This window comes from Polypterus senegalus, chromosome 13, assembly GCF_016835505.1.
Source record: "Polypterus senegalus isolate Bchr_013 chromosome 13, ASM1683550v1, whole genome shotgun sequence".
Lineage (NCBI taxonomy): Eukaryota > Metazoa > Chordata > Cladistia > Polypteriformes > Polypteridae > Polypterus > Polypterus senegalus.
In genome coordinates this window covers 116,657,700-116,674,697 of record NC_053166.1, presented here as the reverse complement: position 1 = coordinate 116,674,697, position 16,998 = coordinate 116,657,700, and the positions used below count along the sequence as shown (strand labels likewise).

At 40.3% G+C, this 16,998-nt stretch overlaps 1 protein-coding gene across 1 annotated transcript in view; it reads left to right on the top strand.

Annotated features, from left to right (window-relative positions):
* The window catches only part of unc5a (unc-5 netrin receptor A), an 863,267-nt gene that overhangs the window by 764,260 nt on the left and 82,009 nt on the right, over positions 1-16,998 (top strand). The window contains exons 7-8 of the mRNA XM_039774735.1: positions 8,660-8,959; positions 12,798-12,885. Of these exons, the coding sequence (XP_039630669.1) occupies positions 8,660-8,959; positions 12,798-12,885 (388 nt within the window). The remainder of the gene's footprint in view (positions 1-8,659; positions 8,960-12,797; positions 12,886-16,998) is intronic.

Genomic DNA, 16,998 nt, shown 5'->3' with positions numbered 1-16,998 from the left:
ACCGTGCTTTGTTTCCGCAGTAGCTGCACTTATGAATATGCTTGTATGCGTCACTCGCTTCATATTCTTTTGCTGCCTTCTCAATTGTGTAATGCGTTTTTTGTTCAGCGCTCTTTGGAGCTCTTGCTTGTTTTCTGCTTACTGCGTTCACAGTCAGTTCACGTGAGCTGCTCAGAGTACATGCATTGAAGGTTCTCAGCTGTGCTTGTGCTATCTCGTGCGATCTTGCGATGTCCACGGCTTTATTTAATGTTAGCTAAGACCCAGCACTTAAAAGTTTCTCTCGCACTTTCACTGAGTTTGTGCCAAACACTAGTCTATCCCTGACCATCTCATCTTCGTTTGCATAAGCACAGTCCTTCACCCGCGAATATTTAGCAGCAGCATGTCTATTGGATCGCCGCTGACGGAAGGCCCTTATATGGGCAGGCACTTAATTACGTGGGAGGCATGACGATGAGGGACGCAACTCCGCTGGCTGTATATATGTACGTAAGTAGGTTCCAGTTATGACCGTTACGCGTAGAATTTCGAAATGAAACCTGCCTAACTTTTGTAAGTAAGCTGTAAGGAATGAGCCTGCCAAATTTCAGCCTTCTACCTACACAGGAAGTTGGAGAATTAGTGATGAGTGAGTCAGTCAATGAGTCAGTGAGTCAGACAGTCAGTGAGGGCTTTGCCTTTTATTAGTATAGATAAAAAGTAATAAAGCTTGCATAGCACATTTACAAATACAGTAGCATAAGGTAATAATGACAATAAGTATTAAAATAACAAATATGGCTTTTAGTCCAGCTGATCAGAAAGAAAGAACATCAGTGAACCAGTCAATAGTCAGTTCTTCTGTCCCATCACTGGTAAAAACTGGGTCAGCTGCAGAGTATTTTATAGACCAAGTCAGAGGTAAAAATCTGGAATATAGGAGCAACATTTTTGTCCTATCACCTTGCATGTTCCCCCATGGACTACTAAGAGCTTTTCCAGAGCTATAGGATTTTTCAGATCCACCATCCTGGTGTCAAGAGCCTTAGCCGAGATTTCTTGAAGGGCCTGAAAAGCGAGATTAGCTATGAGCTGCAGTGCATCAGTCACTTCATTTACACACACTGCTGTTATGGGCCCAAACATGTGCGACTGTACATTTTACACTAACTACCAGGGTAGCACATGAAAAACCGGACCATCTCCGACTCCAACATTGGCGTACGTTTCTTAGCCGGTACACGAAACAAAAGATATGCAATACAAAAATTTGTACTTACTGGTTATAGTACTAGGGTGTTGTACCAAGTTACCCATTATGAATGTAGAGAAAAGCCAAGCAAAATGACATTCCATGTAGTAGCGGTACATTTCGGTGTCTTGTATGTCTGTAGTACTAGGGTGTTATTTTGCTTGGCTTTTTTCTGCTTACTGGTTAGAAGAGGTGCTGGAAATGATTTCCTTCTGCGTCAATACACTTTTCTGCATGCCACATCATATTGTCATAGACACGACGCAGCTCAGCCGCTTCAAGTTTTCCAATTTCACTCCAAATATTGTCCTTGAGTTCCTCTAATGTCTCTGGATTATTGACATACACTTTTCCCTTCAGATTGCCCCACAGGTAAAACTCTCAAGGGGATAGGTCCGGTGATCTTGGTGGCCACAAAGCTTTGCTGACAGTTCGTTCCTCTGTGTTGATGTTGTGAATTCGAGAAAGTGACTCGTGAGAAGTGTGACATGTCGCTCCATCCTGTTGAAAGATGGAGTACCCACTGGCTCACAGCTTCTTTACTAATGCACAGTTGGGGCTGCTGACCCCGTCGTGACAACGAGGCTCTGCAATCGCAACAGCACCGCCTGTATAATATCTTGAGCCAGCTGCTCAGAGATGGTTCGGTTTTTCGTGCACCATCCTTTTTAACCTACTGCATTGCAAAGTTGGCACAGAAATGAAAATGAGGGAAAATTACATTGTATTGACATAAACAATGGGCTAACTATGCAAAATAGTAAAATTTGAGATCTATATTATGGATTAAAAATTGAAAACTGGTGTTTTGTCTACAATCATTTTTTGTTGCTAGCCTCCCCTCTTTCGCACTGAAAGTGAGTCTGCCAAACCTGCAGAATGACATCATTCTAGCGGCCTGTACCTGGATTTTCATTGTTTTCATCATTGTTTAGTGTGTGTGAGCATAGATGAGGTTGAGGATGTAGATTGACAGGTGAATTCGACCATGCAATTTAATGGCTGCAGTGAAGTATAACATTCACTCACAAAACTTTACCAAAGAAGTTAAAACTACTATTATAGATTAAATGCAATTTTGAAAAATAAAAAAAAAGACTGGAATCTGATATGCTTTGTTAGCTTTTTCATAATGAAAGGAGTGTGTTTTAGGTGTTTCTCCTAAACAGCCACCTTTTTGTGTGCTATTATTTTTCCAAAGCTAATAACTTATTTTAGTATTTAAGCCCTTTTTGAGATTCTTCAATGCTGATGTCACTATAGTTACAAGATATTTTGTACCACTGCCTCACAGCTCCAGAGTCCTAGGTTTATATGTGTTTTCATGTCTGCATGGGCTTTTCTACAGGTGCTCTTTTTTTTTAATTCCATTCTCAAAGACATGCATGCACAGTAGTAGCCAAGGAGAGAGTTAAAACAAAACTGAGAACCATTATGAACAAAGCTGCACATCTTCTCTCTGACACACTAACAATGAGGACTTTCAGCCAAAAAAATGTTTGTTAGATGTGTGTCAAGAAACACCACTGAGGCTTCTTATACCAACAGCTGGGACTGGGACTGCCAAGCCAGAAGTTTCCTTTCTGTTTCATAGTGTGTCTATCTATCTATCTATCTATCTATCTATCTATCTATCTATCTATCTATCTATCTATCTATCTATCTATCTATCTATCTATCTATCTATCGTCATAAGAATGAGTCATAGAAATCATAAAGGTTTGGCGCACCCACCCGTATATTGTTTTCCTGGCTGTAAAAGTTGATTTGAAATAAGCACAATGTGCATAGAACAGAGTCCAAAACAGAACTGACTGGCCATGAGACACAATGGCCATTTTTAAGCAAGAATAGGGGAAGTGACATCACTGGTGCCGGAACCGGAAGTAACATCTTTGTGACCGTAAGTGACATCATCATTGGCGCTGGGACCTGAAGTGATGTCTTTTTGACCAGAAGTGGTGTCATCATTGGCGCTGGAACCTGAAGTGACATCTTCGTGACCGGAAGTGACATCATCGTCGGTGCCAGAACCAGAACCGATGTGGTCAGTGGTGCCGGAATCAAGGGGGAATTCCCGCGAATGGTCTGCATGAGACTGAAACAGTTAGCACACTCCGCCACCCACTGGTCTGGTGTAGAATTACTATTGTTTAGGCCCTTTAGCTGTTTCCCATGTGCACATTGTGACACTATCTATCTATCTATCTATCTATCTATCTATCTATCTATCTATCTATCTATTAATTAATTAACTTGTACTTTCAGCTCCTAATTATGATGCTTTGTGTACTGATTGAGACTATTGGTTAGTGTGATTTCTCATTAATGAACTTTGGCCTAAATAGGGTGACACTTCATCTCCAGATCCCTTTACAAACACATCTGCTCTGTTCCAGTACTGGAGTTGTGTAATTTGCAATGAAGCCATAACAAAGATAATCACTGTTTGCTTATATTATTACTCTGGTCCACTTCTCTGGTTTGTAATTTTTAAATAATTCAAAAAACTTTTCAATTTTTGTTTCTTACGTGTTACTTTGGTTTTTCACCTATGTCCGAACGACGTAAGTAAGCATTTTTGCTTGAGCAAGCCCTTTAACAGGCTGGCTCCCATGAAGAGCTGCTTTGCACATGATGTTACTAGGATAGCTTTAGGCCCTGCACTTCTCATCAGGATTGAGCAGGTTTTTTTTTAACATTTAAATATAGCAGCAGGGACAGAAGCAGAGGGACTGGTTGCAGTGGGCACCACCTCATACATGTACATACTTAACACACAGGTTCATGGATTTATAGGGTTACTAGCTGTACTGGTAGAAATCTAAGTAATCATGTTTTTTAAATCTATCGTTTTTCAAAATGACGTCTCTTCTCACATTTTCTATTGCAATGGCAAGGTCTGTTTTGTTTCTTACCTTATTTTTATCTTGCACATTCATCTATTGTTCTTTTAGACATATTGATTTTGTTTTTAAAAACAAAAAAGGCCAGTGCTTATTGCCATTGCTATTGATTTAACCCAGTTGACAAAAGAAGAAAGGCAGTAGTAGTGCGTCAGTAAACAGTCATTATTTTTTAGATGTGATGTCTGACAGACCTGTCAAAGAAATACTAAAACAGGCTTTTAAAATATGTCTGTCATTCCACAGTATGCCAAAGCAGTCTTGACACTGTGCTTTTCCTCTTTATATTACTTGCAAAGCCCACAAAAGTCATGCCATCAGTTGTAGCCCTACAGTGTCAGATGCCAAGTCGGCCATCCTGTGAATGTCAATATGATATCTTCATCATCTTCATGTTCCACTGTTGAACCCTAAGACTTCTATCTTGTTCTCCTTCCACCGGTGTCACCCTTTCTCCCAAAGATGTCTTTTGTAATTGGGTTGCAAGCCTTTCACCTTAAAGTCAGTAAGCTTTTTTCCTAAAGTGAAAAGTCAGCCAAATTGTAAATTTGTTAGGCTGTCTAGTTATGTAAGAATGTAAGACTCCGGAGTCTGGAGTGGAGTCCGTGTCGTTTGTCCTTTTAGCATCATTATCTATAATGTGTCACTGTTTTGAGGCCATTGAAAGATTTGTCTGCAATTGGGATCTGAACGACATTTGGGGTGTAGCTGCGTTTGTCTCAAATTACCAAAGCTCTGCAGCTTTTAGTTTGCTTCATAGGACAGTTCTGGCTCTAGTGTGACAAATTTAAAATTTCCCAAAGACCAAATACCCTCATTTTAAACGTTTTAGCAAACTTTCAGAGCAAAACAATCCACAGAAAAATAAAGAAAAATTTTAAGAAAAGAAAAGTTATTGCTTAAAGAAAGTTCTGTTTAAGGCTTCCTTATCATGTTTCATGTTTTTCTAAGTCTGCTCATACAGTTGTACTTTCAAATTTTCACATCAAAATGGTCAGAAAGCTGTATGCTCACCTACTTTTTGCAAACTTATCTAACAGTCTATGCTAGCAACAAGACTATTTCCTACCTGGCTTAATTAACACACTGTATACAGATAATAGCTAAGAAAGTTCTATTTCATATTAACTTGCAGGGTGTAAAAGACTATACCATATTCTAAGTAATTAGGAAACTGATATTAAACTATTGCAAATAAGCAACTCTAACATTAACTTTAAACATTCTAAGATTGGCTCTTACAGGGGGTAATGCGTTAAAAATAACATGCTTTACATATTCAGAATTATTTTTAAGGTGACAAGTAACCAAATGCGATACTTATTTTACTGCATTTACTATGTTACTATGGAAACTCAACACTTAAAAAAAGTACTGCTTTTTTTAGCAAAGATGCCACCTGCTGGAGTTGTAACATTGTGTACAGGCGGGCTCGTCTGTCGACAGCTTGTGAGGGAGGGGTTACACATATATGTAGCATGCAACCAGGTAACAAAAACTTAACAAACGTTTAAAACATACATTTGACCCTGCATGTGTCGAGAGGTAAATTGAATGTCCCAATTTAGGGTTACAACGAGCCAGTGATCATCACAGCTGCACTGGGTGAAAGGCAAGAAGCGAATGTGTTGGATGAAATACTTTGTGGGGCTTAATCACACAGCCAATCAGAAAAGAGTGCTGCACACACTCCAGTAACCGAAACCTATTAATACTGTGTCAGTTTGGTTTTCCCTCCAGCTATTTGCTATACATAGTTTGAAACAGTGTGATCGAGTGATGCAGCAGCCAGTGTTGAAACCGCACAAATTTGGGGGTTTACATTGAGGATGGAAAAAAATGGATGGACAACAAGGACTAAATGCATTTTGTGATGGATGGTCGTGGATCGTGCCCTAAGAAGCAGAGAACTAGGAGAAGGGCAATTTATATCCTAGGACATGAGAGGGCAGCCCCCCTGGGTTGCATCAGGGCCACGGGCTTGGGGCTGAGAAGCTCAGACCTGTTGGGGTCCGTGGCCACCGCCAGTGGGTGCCTGGACAGCTCCAGAAACAAGATCTGCAGGACTTCCGCAACACCCGGAAGTGCTGCCTGAAAAGGAGCTGGATTCATGAGCAGCGCTTCTGTCACACCCGGAAGTGCTGCTGGAGGTTAATCGGGGTGCACTATGAAAGGGTCTCACTCCATTCAGGGAGCCGGAGTTGGGAGGAAGAGGACGGAGCTTGTGTGTGGAGGAGTTGAGCTGACAGAAAAGTTGGAAGGAAAGAAGGGACTGAGTAATGTGTGGCTGATTTAGGCATTGTGTGGTGTCGTAAAAAAGGAAATGAATATTAAACTGTGTGTGTTTTGGACATTTCATGTCTGTCTTTCTGTATTAGGGGGCTGAACTTCCACAATTTATAAAACACAAAAAAATGATTACATGTGTTTGTTTTCCTGGTCGATTTCATATATGGGATTAGGATTAAATAACAAATATCGGTCACTGAAATGTGCAGTTTTTCATACTAAAGTAGAAAAAGTAACACAAAAGTAATGATAATAATACATTTTATTTATACAAGGTGCCTTTCTGAGTACTCAAGGACAACGAACAAACAATCCTTATATATAATTTGATACTATCCGTATGTATGGTGTTCGCATCAATACCTAGACTCAATACAAGTTAGAACCATACAATTTGGCATCCATCCTTCTGATATCTATGGGCAAACGGCATAATGATGGCTAGGTATTAACAACGTTCATTGCTTAAATTTTAGCAGATCTCAGATCTAAAATGAGTGAATGAGAAGACCAGCGGCCGCAGAAAGGATGCGTAGGAAACAAAGTCATATGACTGACAAGAAATGTAGACTTGCTAATGTGACCAGACATACACAACGTGCACAACAAACGGATGAGCACCGTGCGGCTACAAATGCTACTAACACAAATCGTGCAAATCGGACACAATGGACAGATGAAGAATGTGCGCTACAGAATGCTACTAACGCTGAAAGAAATTGTGCCAGCTGTGCACAAGTGACTGAAGAAGCTCGAGCAGCCGCAAATGCAACACGGGTTGAAAGAAACAGCAGCCCGTGCCTTGTGGCTTGAAAATGCTCAGTGGCACGGCTTTGCCATGTGCAATCACACAGATATTATTGAGGGCGAATTGTGGTTGACGTTAATCAACCATGCACCAGTCAGGGACTAGCAGGACATGATTCGCCACGCCAACATAATTATTACTCCGACTCTGATTAGAGTCGTAAAATACGGTTTGTTTTGAAAATTTGTTTGCCAGAAAAAAATCAAATGAGGTGCGCCGAAAACCTGAGATCACGTCTTGCAGCCCCATTTAAACAGGAAGCTCTTCATTACATCGGCCGAAAAGGTCTATTTTAAGCACAAATCATGCCATGATAACAAAATAATGTCAAGGACTTAAAAAAACAAAATACTTCTTTGCAGTGAAAGTATTGATTTCACAAACGTACAATTTGTAGCCCGATTCGATCGGGCTTCCAGTCGTTAGTAAATAAATAAATCAAAATACACGTTATAAACAACTTAAAACAGCAGAAAAAAAACAGAAGATATAAAAATTAAAACCAAACAAAGCCACTGTAATCATAAAGAAAAAGCCATTTTAAACAGATGCGTTTAAAGTTTACATTTAAAGGTTAAAAATGATTTGATATTTCTGAGCTCAGTAGGTAATGAATTTCTTGAGCTTGGGAGCAGAACAGCAGAATACTCTGCTCCCCATGGAGGTTAGACGGTCAGGTGGATGAAGGAAGAGGATCTAAGGTTACGGGAGGGAATGGCAACATGAAGAAGGTCAGGCAGATATGGAGGGGCGAAGTTATGAATGGCCTTAAATGTTAATAGCAAAATTTTAAAATCAATTTGAAATTAAATCGGGAGCCAATGAAGCTGCTGCAAGAACGGAGTAATATGGTGAATAGATGAGGTCTGAGTAATGATGCAAGCTGCAGAATTCTGGACTAGCTGAAGCTTATGGAGAGATTCATTAGAGAGATCAAAGAGGAGTGAATTGCAATAGCCCAGACGAGAAGTAACAATACTGTGAACAAGAATGGCAGTGGTATGAGGAGTAAAGGAGGGGCGGATGCGATTAATATTACGTAGGTGGAAATAAGCAGACCGGGTGATGTTATTAATGTGAGACTCGAAAGATAGAGTACTGTTTGTAACACATTTGCATTTTATAATAGGTAACTATATCCTTTGTTTAGTTACTTTTTTTGTAAGTAATGAGTAATATAACTAAGTTGCTTTTAAAAGTAACATTCCCCATCACTGGATCTGAAAGTGTGTGGTTGTATTGAAGAGTGTTTTTTAAATGTTCTGTGCCCATAGCCATTTTATTTTTGTTTTCTTATAAACAGGAGCATGTCCACTAGGTGGTGTAAATGACACCATCTCTGATAGATGAGCCTCTGCCAGGTTTACCTTGCGAAAACTTTTGAAGATTTTCACCGAGACCTGTCTGTTTTTGTTCTAATAGAGAACTCCCATTTGCTTACCATCCAGCCAGACCTCACCACTACTACTACCAGCTACCAGGGCAGCCTGCGCTCTCGTCACGATGCCAACAACAAGTTCACGGTGACCAATGGGCCTTTGCTGGATCCCCTGGAGAATGGACGACATACTCTCCACAATGGCAAACTGACGACGGATCCAGCCGATTTCATGACGCGACTCTCCACTCAGACCTACTTTAAATCACTTCCCAGAGACACTGCCAACACATCCTATGGTACCTTCAATTTTCTTGGCGGCAGACTGACCATCCCAAACACAGGTAACAGTTCATTTATCACAGAATCAAATCTGAGTGAGGATGGATATTTTAAAGCTGACGCTCTATTGTTTGATTAACATTCTTCACCATCTTGGTGGCAGGGAGGTCCAGGCCCATTATAGCCCGACAAGCATCAAACTGCTTTTTTCTTTTAATGCCACTCCACTGGCTATGCACTCACACCATTACCAGAAAAAGCAACTTTAAAATGTGAGTTTTAATCCATTCACCAGTGCAGTCATGCTCTACAGGCTAATTCTAATTAAGTTATATGAAACATTTAAATAAGTTACATAATAGGTAAGGGGGTAGAAAAAATATCTTCCACATTGTCGGTGAGAGATTAATTTTTCTGACGTGTCTTCGGCTTTAATTCTTGGGGTCATGAATTTAGCTACAAGCTGTGTCTTGTGTCAACAGCTGAAATTATCGAGTGCTATAGCAACCTATCGGCAAGGACATTTAGCCATGAACTAAGAAGATCACCATGCCGGCCATGCTAGGTATTCACAAATCTGGCAGAATAATGTGAGAACGAGCAGCATTAAGTTTGTATATTAATTTGACTTTAATATTTACGGAGAAGTCAACACACAGTACACACAGGTAAAGGGAATGTCACCTTTTCATTCACTCGCTTCTTTATCCTACTTGGTAAAATTTACATAAATAGTTTCTGAGGTCTTAACATATATATCATGTTCACATTTTAAAAGCTTTAATTCAGGAATATATTTCAGAAGTACTGCTGGAAAGTATGTGGCAATATTACTTTGCATTTCAAAAATGCAGAATCCTGAAATATGTGTCAAGCTAGGGGGGCATTTATGCAGTTTCAGACGAGTAATGCCGATGCATTAGTAAAAGACCGTTTGACTGTATTCACCATGACGGGCCTTTACTTTTTTTTTCCTTAAACTGCCTATTTTCCAAGTATGTTTAATGCCACCAAATGAAAAGAGCCTGCCATACATTTTTGAATGTCTTCAGATGATGTGTCATAAAATATTCAGAATACAAGTCGTGGAAATGTCAGATGTGCCAGCCTTGGTGCTGAGCATTCACAGAGATTTAGTGACACGACTTTTTGAAAGGAGTGCAATATGTGTCAAGCATGGTGGATACATTCAGCAGTCTTTTGTTTAAAGTTATGCCTATTTACTTAAGGTTTGATGTTTTATTAAGCATGCTGGGATGCCAAACATAGGGAACAGCAAAATATGGGAACTTTTCATATGGAGCTGTCCAGATATACAGTCGATGCCAAAGGTTTTGAGAATGACACAAGTATTGGTTTTAACAAAGTTTCCTGCTTCAGTGTTTTTAGATTTTTATGTCAGATGTTTCTAAGGTATTCTGAAGTATAATTACAAGAATTACATAAGTTTCAAAGGCTTTTATTGACAATTACATTAAGTTTATGCAAAGAAGCAATATTTGCAGTGTTGACCCTTCTTTTTCAAGACCTCTGCAACTCGTCCTGGCATGCTGTCAATCAACTTCTGGGCCGAATCCTGACTGATGGCAGCCCATTATTACATTAGAAACATCTGAAAAAAAGATCTAAAAACATTGAAGCAGCAAACTTTGTGAATACCAACAATAGTGTCATTCAGACTGTTGTCCTTACTGAATGCATATATGTTTCTATTTCCTCTTACATGAATATCATTCTGCATGAGAAGTTCTTTACACATCTAATATAAACATCTGAATTGGGCTTGTGTGTTTGTTGATCTGCAATGTAAATTCACACAGCTAAACCTGCCTTGGCCAAATTTTGCACAGATTTCCATTTATCAAGGAGAATACCATGGTCTATGTTTCATTCAAAATTTTGTGGGTGTAGGGGGTACTGGGGAGTCCCTAGCTACTGCCAAATATAAGCAACCTACATAGATGGAACCTGGCTTATCTATCTATCTATCTATCTATCTATCTATCTATCTATCTATCTATCTATCTATCTATCTATCTATCTATCTATCTATCTATCTATCAAACAGATATTATTCTGTAATTGCTTCTATCCAGCCGTCCATCCACCCATCCTCTTCCGTTTATCCAAGATCAGGTCGCAGGGGCAGCAGCTTGAGCAGAGATTTCCAGACTTCCCTCTCCTTGGTCACTTCTTCTAGCTCTTCCGGGGGAATCCCGAGGCATTCCCAGGCCAACCGGGAGACATAGTCCCTCCAGCATGTCCTGGGTCTTCACCGGGGCCTCCTCCCGGTTGGACGTGCCCGGAACACCTCACCAGGGAGGCATCCAGGAGGCATCCTGATCAGATGCCCGAGCCAACTCATCTGACTCCTCTCGATGCGGAGGAGTAGCGGTTCTACTCTGAGCTCGTCACGGATGACTGAGCTTCTCACCCTATCTTTAAGGGAAAGCCCAGACACCCGCTGGAGTAAACTCATTTCAGCCACTTGTATTCGCAATCTCATTCTTTCGGTTACTACCTATAGCTCATGAACATAGGTGAGGGTAAGAACGTAGATTGACTGGTAAATTGAGAGTTTTGCCTTACGGCTCAGCTCCTTTATCACCACGACAGACTGACGCAGAGCCTGCATCACTGCGGATGCCGCACCAATCCGCCTGTCGATCTCACACTCCATTTTTCCCTCACTCGTGAATAAGACCCCGAGATACTTGAACTCCTCCACTTGGGGCAGGATCTCGCTCCCAACCCTGAGAGGTCACTCCACCCTTTTCCGGCTGAGGACCATGGTCTCGGATTTGCAGGTGCTGAATCCCTTCCCAGCCGCTTCACACTCAGCTGCGAACCGATCCAGAAAGAGTTGAAGATCACGGCCTGATGAAGCAAACAGGACAACATCATCTGCAAAAAGCAGTGACCCAATCCTGAGTCCACCAAATCGGACCCCCTCAACACCCTGGCTGTGCCTAGAAATTCTGTCCATAAAAGTTATGAACAGAATCGGTGACAAAGGGCAGCCCTGGCGGAGTCCAACTCTCAGTAGAAACGGGTTCGACTTACTTCCAGCAATGCGAACCAAGCTCTGACACCGGTTGTACAGGGACCTAACACCCCTTATCAAGGGGTCCGGTACCCCATACTCCTCTCACAGGATTCCTTGAGGGACACGGTCGAACACCTTTTCCAAGTCCACAAAACACATGTAGACTGGTTGGGCAAACTTCCATTGCTTTGTAATTGCTTCTATGTATGGTAATGCAGCTTGTCTGTTAAATAACTGTAAATAAAGGTTAATTTAAAAAATAATAAAAATCCTGCCATCCATCCATCCATCTATCTATCCATCTACCTATCTAATCTTCTAATCTAATCTAATATCATTTTCTTGCTCATTTTACCACACTATAGAGTCTCCCTTTTCCACTGTTTAGCATCATGTTATCTTGAATGATAATTTGTTTTTCTCTATTCTTTTGGTATAACTGAAGTTTCTAAACCTGCATTATGTGGATGTCCTAAGGTGATAATCATTGTTATTCATATGTTTTTCTCTTCACTAAAGTACATTACAACTCGCTGCCAGAATTGGCCCTGTATACTAAGCACTTATTCCCAAACAGACCTGTCATGCTTACTTATGAGGCCAGAGCTTGTTTTACTCTTTAGTCTCTTCTAAAAATACACTTGAATTGGCTAAGGCACATCTTCTATTGTGCTAGGATTAGAATTAGCCAACATCACACTGTTTAACAATCTAACCCAAAGTGAGGTCCTATGCACATATAGGTATATCAAGGTAAGAAAACTAGAAATATTTAAATTTGGATGTATTTCATTAAAGTCATGGTTAGGCAACTGAAGGCTATTTTCAAAACTAATATGCTGTCTTCTGTTTAGGAGTCAGCCTTCTCATACCTCCTGAAGCTATTCCGCGTGGGAAAATTTATGAGGTCTACTTGACAATTCAAAGGAAAGAAGATGTGAGGTACATTCCCTTAACTTACTCATAAATATCACTTCAGCATGCTGCTCTCTATAAACAGCGCTCTGTGAGGTAAAGGCTGATTGTCTGTTAGTATAACCGGCAGAGTTGGTCAGATGGACAACAGATGAAAGCATGTATTCCTGAAAACACCAAACTGTGTGCAGATTTAAAACGTTTTGCATCTAAATGCACCTAAAATAGTTTTGTTTTACCTGAGGATGAACAACGTGTCACCATTTTGAACCCTTCTTTTCCATAAACCTGAGGACTTGCATTCTGGATTTTATTTCAGTCTTTACCTCAGAAGTAAAGCTTTATTTTAGGCATCTATTAAGATCAGCTATGTAACTCTGTTAATATTTGATTAATTGTACTATTAGCAATAATTATCATAGGAAAGTAGAAGAGTCTTGAAAAAGGTTATTGTTTGATTTTATACTAAGTTAGATGGGTTTCTACTATGTTCAGTGACATGTACTATATATCAGACTATAGAATATAACATGTGGTTCATAACTTTAACAGTTATTTAGTAAAAATACTTAATTTAGAATTTCAAATAGCAAGACTCCTGAAAAAAGTATTATCATTTTGCACTTTTTTTTATGCTAGGGGGCTCTACCCCCTGTTCGCTTCGCTCGCCCACCCCAGGGTTTGGTTTACTAGATACACAATTTAAAGATATTATTATTTTCATGGGAATTGTTACATATCCATTATTTTCACTTTTACTTTAAAACTTTTGTAAAAATAATACAATGTCCTTTATTTCTGGCCCCGGCCGTGGCTAAATCTTTCTCGCAGGATGTGTAACGCTGCTCGTGTTGTGAAGGGGGTGCGGCTGAATGCACACTCAGGAGATGCCATCGGATCATCTGCTGTCTTTCTGCTGCTGGCGAGCTGCGTGTTCTGTTTGTCCCGCTTTGCGTTGATCATTTCAAAGCCTGTACAGCAGCTGCCCTTTTGCCATTTCGCTTCTCTGCCACTCATGTTGTGAAATTTGGGGGGGTTGAATGCACACTAAGGAGTTGCAGTCGGATCATCTGCTGGCTTGTTGCTGCTGCTACTGGCAAGCTGCGTGTTCTGCTTGTCGCTTGTTGTTGTTTTAAGAGCTGGTAGCACATGATGTCTGTCTGCCAAAAGCATTCCAACAGCTGCTTGGTTAGATGTCCATGAACTTGTTTTAAATGTTGTCTCACTGCCTTCTCTCTCGTGATGTTAAAGTGTCTCTCATGGGACGTCAAATTGTCTTCCAAGAAGATCATGTCTCGTCTCCCTAGTCTCCCTCCCAGGATTTTTTTTTTATAATAGAGAGATTACATTAAAAAAAGATTTTGTTTTGTAACAAGCCTTATATCTATAGCTATTAAATATCACAATTTTTTTTAAAAACTAATTACCCTGAATGATACATATGAATGTAAAGGGGTATTGTGAAGTGTGTAATATAATGTATTAACGTATATGCTTTATAAATGCCATTTTCAGTTATTTTACATCCTAAGACATAGTTAAATTTCTTAAACTTTGTATATACCCAGAAAATTTCATTTTTCATTACAAGACAGAAATCCATAGGTTTCTATCGAATGTAGCCATAAGTTTTACTTTATCATAAAGAGAGGACAACATAGTCTTCCATAGTATGCAGGCCAGATGGTGACATACTTGGAGAAAGGGTAGCAAAGTAACAATACACACAGCCAACTTAAAGTAGCAGCAGCATGAAAACAATGTGCTACCAAGGTGCAAAATGCAGGGACCCCCATCCACTTCTGAAATCCCTGCGAATCGGTATTGTGTAGGGTCTCTTAAAATAAATCAGAAAACATGTTATAGAGTTATAAGTCACTCAAGGCTCAATGTTGAGTTTACGAGAAAAAATTGCAGCTGAGTGAAGAAAACATTTGGCAGGCAACTCCAGAAGGCGGTGGTCTACAAGGGCTTTAAAAATTGAACGAGTGACTCACTTTAAAGTGAAAGAATTTGAGGAAGAGTGAGGAGACTTTGATAGGCAACAAATAAAATCAGGGCCACACATGAGTGTTAGTGTTTGCCTGTACGGGCGTCACCTCAGTTATGATGAAAAATGATGTTTCAGTTTCTGATATTGTCATACTGCCAGTGTTCAGGATGTGGTCATTGTGAGGCATGGTTTTGTTAGGCTCTTAGGTTATGATGTTACAGTGTACTGTATTGTTCTCCAATAAACAAACCCGATCTTATGATCAACCTAATGCCACACTACTGGGAGGACTTCAGTTTCCAGCAGGGTTTGTTTGATGGGAAGCAGCATTGGTCCACACTGCTTTAAAGGGAATCAGCATTCATAGGGACCAATGAGAGCATAACTACAGTAATCTGTCACACTCTGCAACTAAGTGGGGTCACGAAAAGTGGCTGGCTTGTGTGACGCTGGTCAGAATATATAAGTAATGGCATTCTTCATAGCTACTTCATTATATATTACATAATTCCAAAAAAAGATTTCAATGTTCTGCCAACAGTGGAGCACTAAAGGGATCCCCAAATTACAAGAGCTGGCAGGAATGACAAACACACAGGAGACAAACTGCAATACAAGCCCGAGAATATATCATAGTTGACAAGTTCAAGACGTTACTCTTGCATTTTTTTCAGTCCTAATTGTTGGCATGTACAGGTGCATCTCAATAAATTAGAATATCATCGAAAACTTCATTTATTTCAGTAATTCAATTGAAAATGTAAAACTCAAATATAGATTCATTACATGCAGAATGATATATTTCAAGCATTTATTTCTTTTCATTTTGCTGATTATGGCCTACAGGTAATGAAAGCTCTAAATTCAGTAACTCGGAAAATTAGAATATTGTGAAGAGGCTCAATATTGAAGACTCATGGGGTCACACACCACTCAGCTAATTAACCCAAAACACCTGCAAAGGTGTCCTGAGCCTTTAAATGGTCTCTCAGTCTGGTTCAGTAGGCCACACGATCATGAGGAAGACTGCTGACTTGACAATTGTCCAGAAGACAGTCATTGACACCCTTCACAAGGAGAGTAAGCCACAAAAGGTCATTGCTAAAGAAGCTGGCTGTTCACTGAGTGCTGTGTCCAAGCATATTAATGGAAAATTGAGTGGAAGGAAAAAACGTGGCAGAAAAAGTTGCACAAGCAACAGGGATAACCACAGCTTTGAGAGGATTGTGAAGCACATCCCATTCAAGAATTTGGGGGACATTCACAAGGAGTGGACTGAGGCTGGAGTCAGTGCGTCAAGAGCCACCACAAACTGGAGTATCTGGGATATGGGCTACAACTGTCGCATTCCTTGTGCCAAGCCACTCATGAACCAGAGACAACGTCAAGAAGCGTCTTACATGGGCTAAGGAGAAAATGGACTGAACTGTTGCTCAGTGGTCCAAAGTCCTCTTCTCAAATGAAAGTAAATTTTGCATTTCATTTGGAAATCAAGGTCCCAGAGTCTGGAGGAAGAGTGGAGAGGCACAGAGTCCAAGATGCTTGAAGTCCAGTGTGAAGTTTCCACAGTCAGTGAGGATTTGGGGAGCCATGTCATCTACTGGTGTTGGTCCACTGTGTCTTATCAAGTCCAAAGTCAGTGCAGCTGTCTACCAGGACATTTTAGAGCACTTCATGCTTCCCCCTGCTGACAAGCTTTATGGAGATGCTGATTTCATTTTCCAACAGAACTCGGCACCTGCCCACAATGCCAAAAGTACCAATACCTGATTAAATGACAATGGTATCACTGTGCTTGGTTGGCCCGCAAACTCGTATGACCTAAACTCCATAGATTATTGTCAAGTGGAAGATGAGAGACACCAGAACCAACAATGCAGACGAGCTGAAGGCCGCTATCAAAGCATCCTGGGCTTCCATAACACCTCAGCAGTGCCACAGGCTGATCGCCTCCATGCCACACCGCCATGATGCAGTAATTAATGTAAAAGTATTGAGTGCGTACGTGGACATACTTTTGAGCAGGCCAACATTTCTGTATTAAAAATCTTTTTTGTTTTTTTATTGGTCTTATGTAACACTCTAATTTCCTGAGATACTGAATTTTGAGTTTTTATTACCTGTAAGTCATGATCAGCAAAATGAAA